Source organism: Triticum aestivum, chromosome 4D (assembly GCF_018294505.1).
Source record: "Triticum aestivum cultivar Chinese Spring chromosome 4D, IWGSC CS RefSeq v2.1, whole genome shotgun sequence".
Taxonomy (NCBI): domain Eukaryota; kingdom Viridiplantae; phylum Streptophyta; class Magnoliopsida; order Poales; family Poaceae; genus Triticum; species Triticum aestivum.
In genome coordinates, this window is record NC_057805.1 from 349,059,409 (window position 1) to 349,077,654 (window position 18,246).

Genomic DNA, 18,246 nt, shown 5'->3' on the forward strand with positions numbered 1-18,246 from the left:
TTGATAATAAAACAGGTAATAGGTACTACCTCAACTACTTCCCAATACCCACAATTTAAAAAGATCCTAATCGTGCAATGTTTGAGGATTGATCTAATGCAATAAAAACTGGGTATGGAAGAGTATGATCAAAGTGTTACTTGCCTTGCTGATGATCCGCGAAACCTAGAGATTCGAAGTAACAAGCGGCGCACTCCGGGTACTCTATCGCAAACAAACAAGCAAACAATAAGTACTCATCTAATGCACAAGTAAAACTCGAATAAAAGATCCAACCAGAAAGTTCAACTTAAGAACTCCGGCTTGCAAAAAGAATCAAATCGAACGAAGCAACGAAAGTCAAACGGCGAAAGAAACAAGCTTCGTTTACTAATCTGGATCTAGGTCAAATTTTATAGTAGCAAAAACTTGTTTGAGTAGGTTAATCAGAAAGAGAATTTCGAGACGAAACTCTAGGCGCTTGAATCGCCTGATTCCGATAAACGAGTGAAAAGTTAAACGAAAACGAAGATCTGATCGGAAATCGCGATCTGGAATAATCGCGGAAAATCCGACGAAAAAGAAAACTGACGAACAGTTAAACGAACGAACGTTCGTTAACAGCGAAAATCCGACGAACACGTTCGTTAAAACGAACGCGTCGGTGAACGTTCACTAAATAATAAAACCGAAAAAAATAAATCGATCTAAAAAAACGAAAACTAGGGTTTAGAAAAATAAATAAAAATAAACCGAATCGGTTCTTTGAAAAAAAACGGACTCGGGCGGCGGCGGCTTGGCTACCTCGTCGGGACGGGCTCCGGCGGCGTCGGGCGGGGCTCCGGCGGGCTCGGGCGAGGGCGGCAGGGCGGCGGGGCTCGGGTGGCGGCGAGGGGCGGCGTCGGCGGCGGCGTACGGCGTCGGGGCGGCGGGCTCCTCGGGCGGCGGCGTCGGCTTGGGGCGGGGACGGGGTGAGGGAGAGGGGCGGCGGCGGGGTATATAAGAGGAGGGGCTACCTTGGAGGAGGGGGCGAGGCGGCGTCGGCGAGCGGGACTCGGGCGGCGGCGGCCGTGCTCGCCTCGGTCTCCAGGAGGGAGACGGCGCAGGATGGGCCGGCCTGGCTCGGCTGGGCCTCGGCCCAGTCGGGCGCGGGGAATTTTTTTTTAAAAATATTCCGCCGAATCAAAACAAATCGCAGAAAAATAAATAGAAATCCAAAAATGATAAAACAAATTTCCCCCGTCTAATAAAAATAATTAGAACAAGGTGAACATTGTTCTTGGCCAAAAATGCAGTTTTAAAAACGTGCAATTTTTTTAATGCAATTAAAATTGCAAATAAAATCTGAATAAAATCCAATATTTGATTTTAATATTTTTCCTCCAATATTTCAATTATTTTGGAGAAGTCATATTTTCTCCTCTCATTCATTTTAATATGAAATATTTTTCGGAGAGAAAAATAATTAAAACCAAAAATTCTTGTTTTATTATTTGATAAAAATCAAATATGAAAAATCGGGAAAATCCCCAACTCTCTCCGAGGGTCCTTGAGTTGCTTAGGATTTATCGAGGATTTGCCAAAATGCAATAAAATATGCTATGCAAGGATGATCTAATGTATAACATTCCAAATTGAAAATTTGGGATGTTACATTTGCACCAAACTAAAATTGTATAACTTGTATGAACTGCTTAGTTTACTTCCAGAACTCAAAGGTAGCATAAAAAATGCATGTGCTCTTCATTTACCATGTAAAAGTTAGTCTATCTTCCACGATTCGCGGTTATAAATTTTTTATGTCAAGATGCAGTTCATGCTAGGAAGACGGTATGGTCGACCCAAGACCGGGTTTAAGATCAGTCTACGTGCCAATTTTCAAATGATGTCGGATTAGATCAAAGTCTGTCGGATTCGACAAGTGTTCATGTTCTCATGACCCTGCTAAAGGCAGAAAGCCCTCCAAGATGTAGTTGACCTCTTGAAGAGGAAAAAAGAGCAATCATATGCACTCGTCACCGAATCCAAAGATAGGAGATTGTGGAGACCAGAAATAAGCTAGCGGAGACAACAACAAAGCGCCTGTCTGAAACCCTGGGTAATGCTAAAATTCCTTAATAATATACTTGTTGAAATGGTGATTCAGTTAGCATACATGTTGTGATGTTCATGCATGAAATACAAGATGTATGTATGTGAGCGATGCCGAGATTTGGCACCAAATATTTGTTTTTCAGATTATGCAATAACTTGCATATTTTTAATACTACTACCATTTACCCAATTGTCAACTGACGAACAACGGTCCCTCTCCTTGGCTCGCGATAGGGTTACCGGGCCGCCGCCACCGCGCCGCCCGATAGCCCGCCCCTCCCGCTCGCCTGAAGCCGCTGCTCTGCCCCGCCCGCTCGCTTTGAGGCGAGTAAATTGATAAAACCACCACTTTGAGGGCTAGGTTTGCGAAAAACACTAGGATACAGTTTCTCTGCAGAAAGCACCACATCTAGCGTAATTCTTTTGCAAAAACCACTGATCGGCGGATCAGGCCGCGTTGAGTTTATGACAGTTGGGGCCCATTTTTTGCCTACGTGGCATAACATTTCGTGTTAGATCAGTGTTAATCTAAATTTACAAACGAGTCCTTAGATTTTACACAGACACCCCTAAATAAAAAAACATAAACGCAATCCCCTCCCCATGCGCATCAACCTCGACGCCGGCCCTCCGCCCTCCTGCGCCTTCTCGCGCTCGCCGGCGAGCGACGACGACCGTGCCTCACCGCCATCCCCTCCCAAGGCGCATCAACCCCGACGCCGGCCCTCCATCCCGCCTCCCTGCTTCCTCGCGCTGGGCCCCGAGCGCCTCACCACCGGAGCTTCGGCGAGCCAATGCCGATGACCACCAGGACCCCGACTCCACCAGATCCGGCCGGCCTCCGCCGCCCTTGCCCGTTCCCGGGCGGATCCCGCTGGTAGAGCCCCGTCCCTGCTGCCTCCTCTACATCGACCGCCGCCTGTGGCCTCCTCTGCCTCGTCCTGTTCTGGATCGAGGAGAGCGACGACCCGATCCATCGTCCTGTTCTGGGGCCGCGCCCATGGAGGCTTGGGGCGGCAGATGAACCTCGCCGGCGTCGAGGTCGAACAGCTCCTCGGCCAGCAGGCGGCAAGGGGAGGGCCACGGGAGGCATCCTCTGCCTCGTCCTCTACCTCGGTGCAGCAACGACGACGGCGGCCTCTGCCTCGTCTGGGGTCGGGATGGGGGCTGCCAAGGTTGGAATGGGTGGTGGCCGTGGTCGGGAGGGGCGACGGCGGTCGGGGTCGGGATGGGGGCCGCCGAGGTTGGAACGGGTGGTGGCCGGGGTCGGGAGGGGCGACGGCGGTCGGGGTCGGGATGGGCCTGCGACAAATTTGTTTGGCAAGGAGAGAAATTTGGGGGGCTTTTTTGCATGAAACCTAAACTGTTATGCCACGTAGGCGAAAAATGGGCCCCACATGTCATAAACTCACTTAACGCGGCCCGATCCGCCGATCAGTGGTTTTAGCAAAAGAATTACGCAAGACATAGTGCTTTCTGCAGAGAAACTGTATCCTAGTGTTTTTCGCAAACCTAGCCCTCAAAGTGGTGGTTTATGCAATTTACTCCTTCGAGGCCCGCAGTCGTTGCTCCGCCCCGGCCACTCCTTCGCCTCGCCAGCTCGCCTCGAGGCCCTCAGCCGCTGCTCCGCCCCGGCCGCTGGCCTCGACACCCGACGCCGCCTCGCCGGAGTTTGCTCGGGCCGTCGCTTAGGCTGAGCTCTCATCTCCTCTCTGTCTTCTCTGTTCTGTTATGGGTGCAGCTCTATTCCTTCTTTCCTAGTTCTTCTCTGTACATGGAAAAATGGATGGATGTTTGTTTGTTTGGTAGGAGTAGATGATTTGCTTGATGGCTGAATGGATGTATCCTCGTTTTCATGCTCATATTCGACATAAATTGTCCAAAACAACTAAGTCTTAGCAATTCAACACTGTAGTTCAGGGCCATTACAGACATTTTAGCACACAACTCATCCCATAATCTCAGACCATAATCTTAGAAAAGAACTGACAGCTGATTCTGGGTGATTCTGCAGGAAGCTGATTTTGGGGGAAGTTTCTCAAAAGCTGATTTTGGAGAATCTTTTTTTTTTGAGACATTTTTGGAGAATCAAAAGCTGAAAAGAATTGGGCCCCAGCCCGAAATAGCAGCTGCGGCTTCTGGACCATTTCTGTGTGGAGCCGGCCCAGGAAAACCCAAAAACACACACACCCGTGGTTCTGCTTCTGCACGAGGAGCCGGAAGCCAGTGCGCGGCTGATTTGCGGAAGCCATCCCTACTCCTCCGTCCTCCCGCTATCTCCTGCCGTCTTGCGCCGCGCCCGCTCCCCGCCTGCGCCTCCTGCGTCGCGGCCATCTCCTCCCTCTCCGCGCTTCGCGGGCGTCTTGTCCTCCGCCGCAGCCCTCTCGAGATCCCCTCCACCGCCGCGGCCCTGCCCCATTCCTCGCGGCCTCCTGCTCCTCTACGCCGCCTTCTGCCAGGTTCTGCCCGCCCCCTCCCGGCCCACCCCTCCGCGGTCTACTTGCAGCACGCTGTCGGCCGTTTTCGCATGGAGAAGGCACAAGGGGCACCGCAGCCGGCACCGCGGCAGTCCAGTTCCACCACCGCTGGTAGCTCCTCTGCCAATACACTGGTGATCTTATATGCTTTTGATTCTATGGTTGATCTCAGTAATCACAAGGCCTATGTTCATTTAGACCATGTAGCAGACAGCAAGTCAGCAATGCCCCTACAGGATTAGGATTTAGGAAGGCAAAAAAATGTCAGGATTATAGTCTAAAAGACCATGAAGAAACTTATGCAGTAGATGAGTATTGATTAGTATCATTCCATGAATAAAGGGCACAGGGACATCCTTCCATTATCCTTGTACCATTTTGTAAAGTAAGTTAGGCGGCCACTACCGTTGAGAAGAAACATAGATATGCCCCTTACAAAACTCTATGCTAGCTCCTGTGTTTTGTAGTATTGCGCTAAATTCTTTCCGTCAACTGTTTGGATAACAATGTCCTAAGCAATCTGGATAAAAGTTAGCTGGAATGAACATGTCTAACTAAATCTAAATGCATATATGCTTTGAGGAGGAGTTCAATCCATACAGCTGCATTGTTGCCATTTAATTTTTAAATTTTCAGCTATATGGAAATTGATACTTCTTTTCAGGTCTCTGTGCTGATATCAGAATAACAGTTACAAAGACCTGAGAATTTAATCATACAGTAATATGCGACCAGCATGCAGTTCTAATTTTAATTTGCTAGAGATTATTAATTTTAGTTTGCAAGAAATATACTTATATGGGTTTTGCAAAATTCTTTCCAAGCTTATGGGGCCGTGAATCTCATGGACGAGGGCCTCGCTGCTTCCGAACCCGGCCCGTCCGTCGCCAAGCGGGCTCGGTTTATGGGGCCACACGCGTCCAGTAGCTCAGGCGCTGATCCTGGGATGGAGATCCGAGCACTAGTCTCGATGGCCAGCGGACTCTACCCGTTGGCACGGGCGGAGGCACTCAGCGGCCTCGCTGCGGTCCTCAAGAAGGTGAATGCCGGCGGCGGGGTTGTGGAGTGCTGCTACGCTTGCGCGGAGAAATCGCTGAGGGACGAGGACGAGGGTATCAGGTTGGCCGCTGTGCGATTGGTGAGATATTGTCATTTATGGGTACTTATGTTTTCTTTTGTGCTACTGTATGCTTTTGAGAGTTACATATGAGGAATTGAGGAGATCTCCTGTCTTCGGTGGATAGGTTGGCCTTTGTGCGGAGAAGTTTGCCATGAGAGAGGAGTTGGGTGGTGATGGTGACCAAATGGACCGGGTTTTCCTACAGGTATGGCTTGCACTTCGCGCTGGATTTGGTGTTCATGAACGGTAGGATCAACTAGCTGAGTGTGGGCCTAATGTTAATGTGATACCGACATTTTTATTTAGCCTAATACTTCTGTTTCTATATGTCAATTCCAGGCTACTAAAGTTTGGAATGAATAGTTATACGACATGCCCATAACTGATACTGGGAGCGATGTTCTTGTTTTTTACTTAAAAGACCTGTATTTTCGGTAATTTACCTTTCTGTTCTTATCACCAGAAATCCTTTTGACAAGGTGAAAGTACTCATGGCAAATGAGATTTACTACTGAAACATGCAGTTTGTGATGCACACAAAAAGAAAGATGCATCTTGTTAGAGTACGTAATGGGCCTAATGGCCTGGGCTGGCGGTATAGCCCGTGAGTCTTAGGGTTAATTAGAGATAAGGGTCGCTTGCTTAGGGGTCAAGTAAGCCTTGCTTGGGAGTCAAGTAAACCTCTCTATATAAAGAGAGGAGATGTATCAATCTAATCAAGCAAGAATTAAGAAGGAAATCCCTTCCCTCTTGCCCGGCCGTGGGCAAAAAGGCCCCCGGCCGGCCCTCTCGCGCCCTCCTTCTAGCAGCGCCATAACAATTTGGTATCAGCTAGCTTCGGTTCGATCATGTCTTCACCACCGCCCAACCCGTCTCTTCCGCTGCCGGGATACTCTGTCGCGCCCGCCCCCGCCGTCCTCACCCCGGAGGAGGTGTCCGGGGCGCTGTGGGAACTAACCCAGGCGGTCCAGGAGATCTGCCTGTTCTTGGCCGGGTCCTACGGGCCGCACCCGGCTGCGCCGCCCATCGCCGCCACCGTGCCGCCGTGGCTGCCGTGGCAGCCGCTACACCAAGCGGCCTCCGCCGCGCTCGCCGGGCCGCTGCAGCTGCCATCCACCGCCCCGCCCTGGCTGCAGTGGCAGCCGCCGCTCCTGGCGGCCTCCGCCGCGCCCGGCGCTCCGCCGCAGCAGCCGCTGCCGCTGCCCCAGGGCGTCCCCACCGCGCCCGGCGCTCCGCCGCAGCAGCCGCTGCCGCTGCCCCAGGGCGTCCCCGCCGCGCCCTGGCTACAGTGGCAGCCGCCGCCCCAGGCGGCCTCCGCCGCGCCCGGCGCTCCGCTGCAGCAGCCACCGCCGGTCAGCTCCGGCCCCGCATCGACCGCGCCGGCGGGAGTCCCGATCCACTAGATCAAGTTCCCGCCGTCGCCATTACCGCTTCCCCAGGGCGTCCCCATCTAGCAGATCAAGTTCCCGCCGTCACCGTCACCGCTTCCGGCTTGGATCACTACCCGCCACGTGTCAGCGGCGGTGAGGCTGCAGGCTGCTGCGCGCGGCCTCCTAGCGCGTCGGCGTGTGCGGGAGATGCGTGGTCTGCAGCTGCCGCTCCTCCCAGCTGCGCTTCGCTGCGCAAAGGACCTCGATTTTGTCCGCTGCGTCGGGGATCTTGGGCATGCTGTTTTCCCCGTGGGCAGCGACCTCAAAGTCTGCGACATCGGCGGTTGGGGGTGCGCAACCCTCCTCGTCATTCTCCATCGCAAGCCCTCCACTCTTCTCTGTGCGGTGCAGACCAACAGCCGTCCGGCGGGGAGAAGGCAGGGTGTCACCAACAGGAGGGCACCGCGTAGCACCACTGCATTCCGCCGCCGGCCGCTGCGAGGGCGCCTCTGCTGGTTGCTCTTGCGACCACTTCCCGGTGGCCATACACATGCACTCCTTTTGTCCAGATGGTGTCCATGGGATCCAGGTGGCTGTACACGTGCACGTCCGACGTGCGGATGCCGGATGGTGTCCACTTTATGTTCAGGGGTCCAAAATAAAGCGTCCCAGTCCATTTCAGGTTGAGAGTAATAAAACAAGCCGAGACGTAAAAGGCTTGTTTTTAGGTGTTAGGTTTGTGTTGCGTTGAGTCATGGTTATAAGTTGGTTAGGTTGCAGCTCGAGGACAAGCTGCATGTCTAGGTGGGGTGTAGTGTTAGAGTACGTAATGGGCCTAATGGCCTGGGCTGGCGGTATAGCCCGTAAGTCTTAGGGTTAATTAGAGATAAGGGTCGCTTGCTTAGGGGTCAAGTAAGCCTTGCTTGGGAGTCAAGTAAACCTCTCTATATAAAGAGAGGAGATGTATCAATCTAATCAAGCAAGAATTAAGAAGGAAATCCCTTCCCTCTTGCCCGGCCGTGGGCAAAAAGGCCCCCGGCCGGCCCTCTCGCGCCCTCCTTCTAGCAGCGCCGTAACACATCTAATCATGCTTGTGCATTTAATATTTGTAACTTGCAAGTTTTACTCCACTGACCACTGTAATGATAACTGCTTTGTTTCCCCTTTGGACTTCTCTATTCAGCTTAGCTCCATGGCTAGGGACATGTGTACAGAAGTAAGAATTGAAGCATTCAACGCACTTGCCAAAATGCAGAGAGTATCTGAAGGTGTTTTGCTTCAGTCGCTGTCTAAGAAGATCATAAAAACTGACACTGGGAGTGCCTCTAGCATCAAAGGGAAAAAACTACCACCTAAATTATCATTCCCCTGTGCTGCTGGCATATTTGCGCATGGGGTTGAAGATGAATTCTATCAGGTCAGGTCATTCTCTTATACCACATAATTCCCCTTAACGTCCCGTGTCTTTTGTTTATTGTTCTATATGTTCTCCCTACAGGTCCGAACAGTTGCATGTAAAACGCTGGGAGCTCTTGCAAAGCTTTCAAACCGATATGCACAGAAGGCCTTGGACTTGTTGATGGACATGATGAATGATGATACAGAAGCAGCTAGACTGCAAACTTTGCAGACACTGTTTGATATGGCAACATATGGATGTTTGAGCATGCAGGAGAAGCACATGCACATGGTACTAATTATCAATATAATGTATCTCGTGTAAGCTAGATGTATGAATTGGTTCTTTATTTGTAGTTAACTATGCTAGATGCTAAATTTGGTAATCTTATGCCTCCTGTTGCTTTTGCAGTTCCTTGGCATATTGATGGATGCCAATGTCGTAGTTCGAAATGCAGCACGCAAGATCCTAGGGTCAGTGAATCTGCCTAAACTTCAAATGTTTAAATCTGCACTTGATGGTCTCATTGCAGGTCTGGAGAAAAATCCGGAGGTATGTTAGTGCAGAATAATCACCATGCTTCACAATTATCTCTCCCTTGCTATTCTGATCTTTGCTTGAACATTTTCTAGATGAATTATTCGTGTAGTCAATGTAACACAAAGCCTCAATTATCCTGCTTAATGTTAATTTGAGTTTCATTCAGCGTATAGAATATTGCTTACTCTATAATTATTTGAGGCTTTGAGCCTATGACTTCAATTTTGTGGTAACTGACTCTTTTCTTCTATGTTGCGACCGTATTTATTATATGCAGGATCAAGATATATATGGCGTTCTGTTTTCCATTGGCAAGAATCATGGGAGCTTTTCAGCCAATATAGCCAAACATTTAGCCAAAGAGGTGTTTCTCCATTGCTTACTTCCAATTTTATCTACATGCTAATGTTCTATATAAAATGTATGTTTTCACTTTCAGTATTGCTGCTGCACTGATTCTTTCTGTTTGCGCGGTTCTTTCAAGTTCGGTATATACTAGAAAGGAGGTACCATCTCAAGTTCGGTAGTGTGTACCCATCTTATTTTCTGTCAGTCGTATGGAATTTGAGAATATTCCAAGCTATCAACCTTAAATAATAACAATGAATGCATCTATATTTGCAGGCTGCTAAGTAATTTGTAACGATGAAGTCTACTCAACCCCAACTGTAGATTTCTTTTTTAGCCAAGTAATACTTTTAAGGATGTGTTGCATATTTACAGTTTGATTTAGGACAACTGAATCTGGAAGGCAAAGAGCATATTTAATTTATATATATTTTTAGAAGATCATATTAATATACATTATCCTCGTGAGCCAAATGTTTGAAGCCCTGTGTAATACCTATCCTATAAGATACACCTGATTATGTGGGCTTCGCACTGATGTGAACATCAAAGTTTGGTTGCTTGATAGTGCATGGGATCGGCCACTTGATGATGCCCAAACCTGTGACAAAAGATGGTACCTCCTGTTGAAGTATACCTGGTTCGCCCAACCTTCTCAATTAGTTCGGACTTTTGGGTGAACCGGCTGGTGCGTGAAGCGTTACCCCTCCAGCTGAGATGGCAACAATCAACAAAGTGCAAGTCAATAAAACAAAAAGGAGAAAAATCTATAACATTGTTTGGCGAGTACAAATTTGAGTTACTGCAGGTTTTTATAGACCGGAAAAAATATAATGTCATTACAGTTGTTTGCTGATATCTAACACTTGTCTACAACATTTAGAAGACTACACATAGTTTATCATAAGTTATTACCATTTGTTTTTCTAGGTTTCGTGAGGGAAAGAAGTATACTCCCTCATTTGAGAATGTATTCCCATTTTTTGACTTTCTGCTATCAATGTATGACTAAAACCACAGTTTGAGACCACAATATGGTACGTGTTTTTTCCAAAATTTGGATTTTGAGAATACCCAAGGCACGGCTTGATGCACTCTGTCAGATTATTTGTGGCCGCGTTGCCATGTGATCACTGTTAGCAGATTGTTTGAGCGGTCCTGGTAGCTCATTTATTTTGTAAAATAGAGATAATAGTAGACAGCATAGCAGGCATCGCACCAGCTGAGATTCCTTTCGTTAGATGATAAAATATCATTGGAGCTGAGACTTGAGTTCTACAAAGAGAGGTGCTTACAGTTTAGCATGGACACAACTACAAAAATTCCGAGAATAGTGGAATACATCAGATCAAAGCCTTAGGCTTCCTCTCCTCAAAGGCCCCCTTGCTGTCATAGAGACATTGTCTTTCAGCATTCAGAAGGTTGATATTTGATACTGTTGCAGCGAGCAGCATAGTTCCTCTTGTTTGACTTCCCTTAAAACCTTCCTCAAGAGTGCACCAGAGTGTTCCATTTCTCCAACATTGTATCTTTATTTGGGTTGTCGTCTTTTTCCAAATATCTCTTTAGCTGCGCCGGGCATGGGCTGACCCGCCACTTTTTACAGTTTTACATCAAGGCCAAGAAACAAAAATTTGCGAGGATATGGTCACGTACTAAGTATAAGCCATGATGGTAACTCATTTTATAGGTCTTCTGTATCTCTACCAACTGGATGAGAAAAAGTAATAGTTGTAGGAACGTGAATGGCCAAGTCTATCACAAAGGCTGCACATAACATATCTATTACATAGGTTGCACACTACATCCAGCTACTGATCGAGAGAGAGAAAACCAATATTTTCGAATTAAAATATTAGAAGATAATGATACGTCAATATAGTCAAACATTGGAAAAATAATCCCTTGAAGACTGGGCTGCAGTAACTGCAGAAGATATGGAATTATTTTCATCTTTGGTAATTAGATTCTTTCTGTTCCATCTTATACTATCTTAGTAGACCAGATCTTGTCCATTCAAACACATGGTTAAATTTCATAGGGAGACATATGTTATATAGACACAACTTCTATACAGAGTCACGTATCTATCAAGGAAGAAGGAAAAAAGAAAACCAAGAGTAAACAAGCAGGATATGAACCAAGAACTTTTGAGATTTAAATAATAACAACCAAACCATATGTATTTATAGACGCAAGTATAATGATAACATTTTAATTGTTGGTATTAATGGAGTATGATAACATCGCAATGGAACTAGTTTGCACAGACACATCCTCTAATCAAGGAGTCATGTTGTTTTTGACCTACATGCTACATTAAAGTAAGCAGATTATGCCTCATTTTCACATTAGCATGGAAATGAATTCATGTACATTCATTTAGCTTCAGAGGCACCAATGGCATTGCAATCTGCAGGAAACTTTCTACGAAGAAATAAATGTTAAACCATTGTTTGCATCAAAAGGAAACTTCCATTTTGATGGCTAATTATTAGTCTGCGAACAATCCATCATGTTTTCATCTAAGTATCAAAGTGGCTTGCATTTCTAACCTACCCCTCCCAGTCTCTCCTTTCACTCCCTTCTTCTTGACTTCTTCCACGTGACCGGTGGCTCAGTGTCACAGCAGGGTGGGGGGTGATATCAAGCGTGGACATGCAGATTTCTCTGTGGAGTACAAATATCATAAACCGGACACAAGGTGTGTGAATAAAGTGTCTATGCATATCTTAGTATACTATAAGAATGGAGCATTGGTAAAAAAAAAATCAAATAAATTACTGTAACTTGCTTGATATGGGCAATCTAACTCAGTAAGCAAATTTTGCAACATTCCACGAAGTTCAACCAAGATGGGTACCTAGTAGTTTCACAGAAAAATGAGAAATAGTTCTATCAGAACAGAAGTTGCATATGTATGCCACGTAATCACTGAGTTTGTAGGGAAACTCCTTTGAAAAGTCAAAATCACCAATAGAGCATCATCTATAAATGGTAATCTGTTAGTAGGGTGATAATGATAGTGTCTGAGTCCACAGCAGATAGATACACTCCAGATGATCTCCTCTTTGTAGCCAAATCAGTAAGAGCAACAAATAGAATATCCATTCTTCCATATGCTAGCATGCTTTTGTAATAAAGACCATAGATCACAAAACCATATCTATTATGCAATAGAAGCCTAAAACAGAGCCTACTTGTAAGAGAAACACACCGCTGCTTGCTCATAGCCTCATACACCTTTTGCACATCATAATGGTTTGTCTGTCTAGATATCACACATTGCCTACAATATGTTAAAACAATAGGCACGGTTGTCAGTGCGGAACATACCTACATTATTCTGTGCTCAAACTGCCCCAAATCAATGTGAACTGCGAGCCAAATCAGATGAACAGAGGATGCATCACAACACTACTAGTTTAGGGATCTCACTGATTCAAAGAAATGCTGACAGCAGTTTGCAGATTAACATGATGTGTCTTTCTCAACTGCATTATCATTGAATGATTTCTGGCACACGTAATTTCCTTTCTCTTTAGGGGTATTATGACCTGAGATGGTGTGTTCAGTATGTGATCCAATAGCAAAAAAGAACACCTAGCAGTATGCCATGCACGCACACTTGGTTTGCAAATAACTTTTAACATATTAAAATCAGCTTTATTTAAGTTCCAGCTCCTCCTTAGGCCCAACTGTTTGAGGAATGAGCATAAGCTAACAATGTGGTGAAAAGAATTTGAATATTAATTCCACTGACCAACCATATTTTCTCACTTTAGCTTTTTGTTATTCTTAACATACAAGGACTTCGGACTTGTTTTTATGCGTAGGTAGAGTAATATCTTCATTTGCTACATTGAGTATAGTAACATTTCTTTTGGATTTTTTATGAAGTTTTGTTATATCCCTTAATGCTATATTATCTATGACATAGATCAATGTGGCATCTGATGGAGAGCTGATCTTGGATAAACCTAGAATCAAAGCATTGTTAATGGTTTCTGTCTCGGCTGCTTATGATGATAAAGACAAAAAACTGGATATACCCACAGTTATATTTTCACATGCAATTCCCCTATTTGGGATGATCTCGTGTGCACTAGCCGAAGATGAACAGGATTCACTCTTATCCTACTTGTATCGTCAAGCTGGAATGCAGTTTTGGGAAAAGAAGTTAGTGTCTGCAGAAGGTGGAGATTATGAATGTTTCAGTGTTGAAACTGTGGGAGGAACTCATGCACAGGTAGAAACGACTGGAAAAACAACCAAGTACTTAGATGAAGTTGTGATAATGCAATCGACAAGGCTCATATTAGAAACAGTTAAAGGAGCCTGGGCTGTGATAAAGCCGTGCAGTATAGGAGAAGTTCAAAGTACTCTGAGGTATGATTTGCTATATTCCGTTCTTTCCCATGCAACCAGTCTTTCATGCTATTGTTTGTGATTACTTCAACTTCTTTTGATTGTCTTTATTGTAGAACATGCAAAGAAGAAGTCAATATCTTAGCTGTAAATTCTTCTGGATCAACTAGTGCGGTCTTGAGCTTTGTATGCGACTATCTTGATGCACTACAGCTCATTGTTGAAATATGGTGGTTCATTCAGTTGGATGATTCTCATGCTTTTGGCCACACATCACTTGATATTTTGCTTGAGAAGTTGGATACATCTGTGAGAAGGATGAAATGTTGTTATGCTGGATTGAATAGAGGACTGGAGGTTCAAGTCTTGGAGTTTGCTTTGTTAGCTATTTTATGTAGACTGTTCGAGTTTGGAACATGTTCAAAATTAGTGCTAGATAAGTTGCATTGGATAATTAATCACATTGATGGTCTGTGTGCCGATGGATCCTATGAGCTTTCCGACTTCAGCAAAGAAGTTAAGAAAGTGTTTGATGGTAACTTTATCGACGGCACTCCTATTGTCAACATTTACACCTTTCTTGAAATCTTTGATCTAAAACCAGCAAGAGATTTTGAAATGCTTAATGCTACGACTGCTGTGCTGCAAGTCCGGGATACAGATTCTGAAAATCCGTTATCATATGTTTATGGATTACCCGTGGGTGTGACCTTTGACATGTCTCTGTGCAATACCTCTAGTCATGATAGAATATGGCTCCGCATGGTTGCTTGTCAGTCCGTCCAACATGTCTTCTTAGACTTGTCTTGTTTTGAGGGCAATGATAAGATGAAGAGCTGCTCCAGAGTCATTCCTTTCTATGCTACCCCAATGGCATGTTCATTTGTTCTGAGGGCATGCTTGGTAATTGAATGCCCATTTGGAAGTATCGGCACTCACCAGGAAGGACATGGAGGGCCAAAAGATTGTGTAGTCCAACTATGTGATGAATTGGATGTCTACTTTGTTAGTGCTGATACCGAGCAAAGGCAATGGTCGAAATGATAGTGGTCATGTGCACCAAGTTCTTCAGCATGCCCCCTTTGATCGACTGCACCATTGTGTTCTAACATCAACTGTGATCAAGTAATATGCGAAAGCAGTTAAGATACCAGTGACTAATGAGGAGTTTCATATGATTAGTTGTTTCACTGTAGTATCAGATCAAACTCTGATTAGTTGTTTTCTTTTAAGAATCAAGAATTTTTCTATGACATGTGACCAGAAGAAATGTTATCTCATAGCCGATATAGTACTAGCAAGAACTCTGGGTAAAGAATTCGGCTGCGCTGATATTTTGGTAGCAGTAAGCAGGAACAAAGCAGTTACTCGACCACCAAGATGTGGTGCTGTTGCTAGGGTATGTTTACTTCTCGCCGTATGTATATGTAAGGGTTTGGCATATGACTGAAGAATTGAAAATTCTGTGAATTTTATGAGGCTGCTGAATTAGAGGCTGCGGAGGCCAATGTTCCTTGTGCATGTATGATTTGTGTGTCTAATGTGTGTTCTGCACTTCTGCGCCTCGGACAGGTTCCCCGTTGGTGTAACTTTGGACTCACCATACGCTGTGCCGCATGACAGCGGCTTGTTTGTTGTGGGTTTACGTTTGTCGAAAGTACTGCTGGTGTCTGTTTCTTGCGTTCGACTAATTTTCTTCTTAGTACAATACATCCCCAGCAACCGCACTCTCGACCTCGTATAACCGGCTTTCATCTACAAATCATGTTGATTCGTTCATTTCCACTGAATCCTTAGTTGATTCTTTTCTTTTTGTTATTTCTATTTCTCTACTTGCTTAAAAAGAAGGTTCCCATTTCATTTTTCTTCTCATCACCCCTTCGTCCAACATTCTATGTATATGATAATTGATCGAAAAGTCTAACGCCCACACGTGTGGGCGTTAGCCAACTCGCCCACACGCCTCCATCGCCGTCCGGCGCTTTTTGCACGAATCTTGGCATGAAAAGACTGAATTTATGTGCCACGTAGGACAACTCGTGTGTGTGGCGTGTGAGGGAGTTCGCCCGCACGCCGTTTTCTCTCCGCGGTCAACGGTTCGCCAGTCGGGGCGTGCGATGAAACTGCTGTCGCGCCCGCACGCCACGCACCACTTCTGTTCCCCATCTCCCACGACTGCCCATTCTCCCACTCTCACACCCAAGCTATCATTTGCCATGTCTTTTGAGGGGTACATGGCAACTGCCCTATTTGTGATTGTAAACAGATGGCAACTCTCTTTCACCCGAAGATGTTATTGTTGCCACGTCTGTTTGTAGCTCTACATGGCAACTGTCTAGTGTTAGTAGGTGGCAACTCCTAAAGATACCACCATCGCCCACATGCCCGCCTCCTCTCCCACACATCAAAAGCTATCAATTGCCATGTGTTTTTGCAGGGTACATGGCAACTGCCTCTAGCGTGCTTGTAAGCAGATGGCAACTCTCTTTTTTACCCGAAACATGTTTTTGCCATGTTTTTTTAGTGCTACATGGCAACTGTCCAGTGTTAGAAGATGGCAACTGTAGTTGTCCGACATGGCAACTGTAGTTTAGCAACATGGCAACTGTAGTTCAGCAACATGGCAACTAAAGAGGGTCCGGACCATGGCAATCGCGACAGGACGCGTGGTTACTGACACGCGGGGCGTGTGGGTCGCAGGCGGGAAGGGGCGACGACCGAGACGAGTCGTGCGGGCCACGTGCTCACTCGCCCGTACGTGTTCGTGCGGGGCGATCGCGCTGCACCGGACGTGCGGTCTGTGGCTGCGCGCGCCCGGACACAGTCGTGCGGGCGGGATCGTCTCCGTGCCACACAGGGCGTGCGGCACAACCACCCGATACACCACACGTATGGCAGTTATCGGCGTCCTAATGGATTACCTTAATTTACTTGCCTTATGAACAAATTTCACTTTAATTTACTTATCAAACTTCTGATCAAAATATAAGATAATTCATGGTCGTATTTGATAAACATTTATTTAATGTAGTAGAATATTTATATCTTGTTGCAACGCACGGGCATTGTTCTAGTTGACCTAATAAAAAGTTGATTTGTGAAAATATCCACGCGCACGATCGAGGACAAAGGGTGAAAAATATCCAGACAAAGCTAAGATTACCATGCACAAAAGTTTCGTAGGATAGGATGAACTAAAAAAAATTGATTCCCTTGGCACACGAAACCTCTGACTACGCCGCAGGACAAAGCTGCGAACCGAACATGGTCGGTCGTTCTATCTATCTCCTGTCTGCGAGAAGCCGAGAACAGAACGGACAGATACGATCTTCTTCCTTCTTCCTCGTTGCGCATGCAGATTGCGGCTCCGTAATCTCGTCGAGAGCGGCACGGTCTCTCCTCAGTACCTCCCGGCGCATGGCATAGTACTCATCGCTGCGGCGGCGGCCTCCCCACAGGTGCTTCTGCTCGATGGCCTTCGCCTCGTGCATCTCCACCCGGTGGCCGGACTCGCTGCCCCCTGCCGCGCTGCTCTTCCCGGCGGCGGTTACGGGCTTCAAAGGCGCCTCCGTGGACACGAGGGGGTGAACCTTCACGGCGGTGCTGCCCCGCCGATCTTCCTCGAGCCCCGATCGCTTATGCGCGGCCATCCATTGGCTCTTCTTGGCCTCGTAAGCCGCCGATAGTTCCTCCACTGCCGCCCGCATCCTGCGTCTGTGTCTGTCTCGCGCGTCATCGTTCCAACAGGGATGTGGGACGCCGCCTGATCGCTGCTTCGCCTCCGCGATCAGCCGTTTCTGCTCATCGACCCACTCCCGCTTTGCGGCCTCGTTAGCCAGCGCTTCCCGGCGATCCCTCCGACGACTCCGCCATGTGCGTGGTCGCGGCCTCAGCGAAGCGATCAGCTGATCGTACTCTTCCTTTCTCTTCCTCCTCTCGATCTCGCGCGCTTCCTCCGGGGACGGGACGTGCGCGCGGCGGCGGAACCAGCTCGGCATCAACGCGAGGGACGCCATTGCCAGTGCAGACTCGATCGGGTGATACGCTCTTTCTTTCCCCTGGATACGCTCGCCTTATATGGTGGACACCTGATATGGCAAGCCGTCTTGCGATCGAGCGTTCAAGCCGTGTCCGAGCCAGGAACAGTTAGTAGTGCGTTGGTCCAACGCTTAGTACTGTATAAGTACGTCTCGCTGGACATTTCGGAATCGGACGCCCAGAACGAATTTTGCACGGATCCGCAGTCAGATCCCTGCATGTTACTATTTCCTACTGTATCGATCGTGTTGGATAACATGCACGACAGCCGCAAACACCAAATCCACGCCCTAAAACGCCCGCGATGTGCCCGGACACGTCTGCTCTGCATTCGAATACCTCACAACTATAATCTATATCTATAATACCTAAATAGTTCATCACACTATCTTATTTTTCTTGACATGCAACCTAACCACATCATCAATTATTTTTTCATTTAACTAATTTCTATTAGGCATCTAGACTTGCATGTCGTCGCTCTGTTTCGAGTCTTAAATTACCATCGAAGGT

At 46.8% G+C, this 18,246-nt stretch overlaps 1 protein-coding gene across 3 annotated transcripts; it reads left to right on the plus strand.

The window, feature by feature from the left end:
• Positions 1-4,073: 4,073 nt before the first annotated feature.
• Positions 4,074-15,173, plus strand: LOC123097848 (protein SIEL). Of its 3 annotated transcripts, none has more exons than XM_044519691.1 (9): positions 4,074-4,661; positions 5,375-5,688; positions 5,795-5,875; positions 8,224-8,457; positions 8,539-8,730; positions 8,851-8,991; positions 9,257-9,343; positions 13,268-13,716; positions 13,812-15,173. In XM_044519691.1, exons 1-9 carry the CDS (start codon positions 4,601-4,603, stop codon positions 14,737-14,739), a joined length of 2,487 nt encoding a protein of 828 aa, XP_044375626.1. In that variant the 5' UTR covers positions 4,074-4,600; the 3' UTR covers positions 14,740-15,173. The 3 variants fall into 3 exon arrangements, with proteins under 3 accessions (XP_044375626.1, XP_044375625.1, XP_044375628.1); XM_044519690.1 differs by having other exon boundaries at positions 4,286-4,661; positions 8,296-8,457; XM_044519693.1 differs by lacking the exon at positions 4,074-4,661 and having other exon boundaries at positions 5,535-5,669.
• The last annotated feature ends 3,073 nt before the right edge of the window (positions 15,174-18,246 follow it).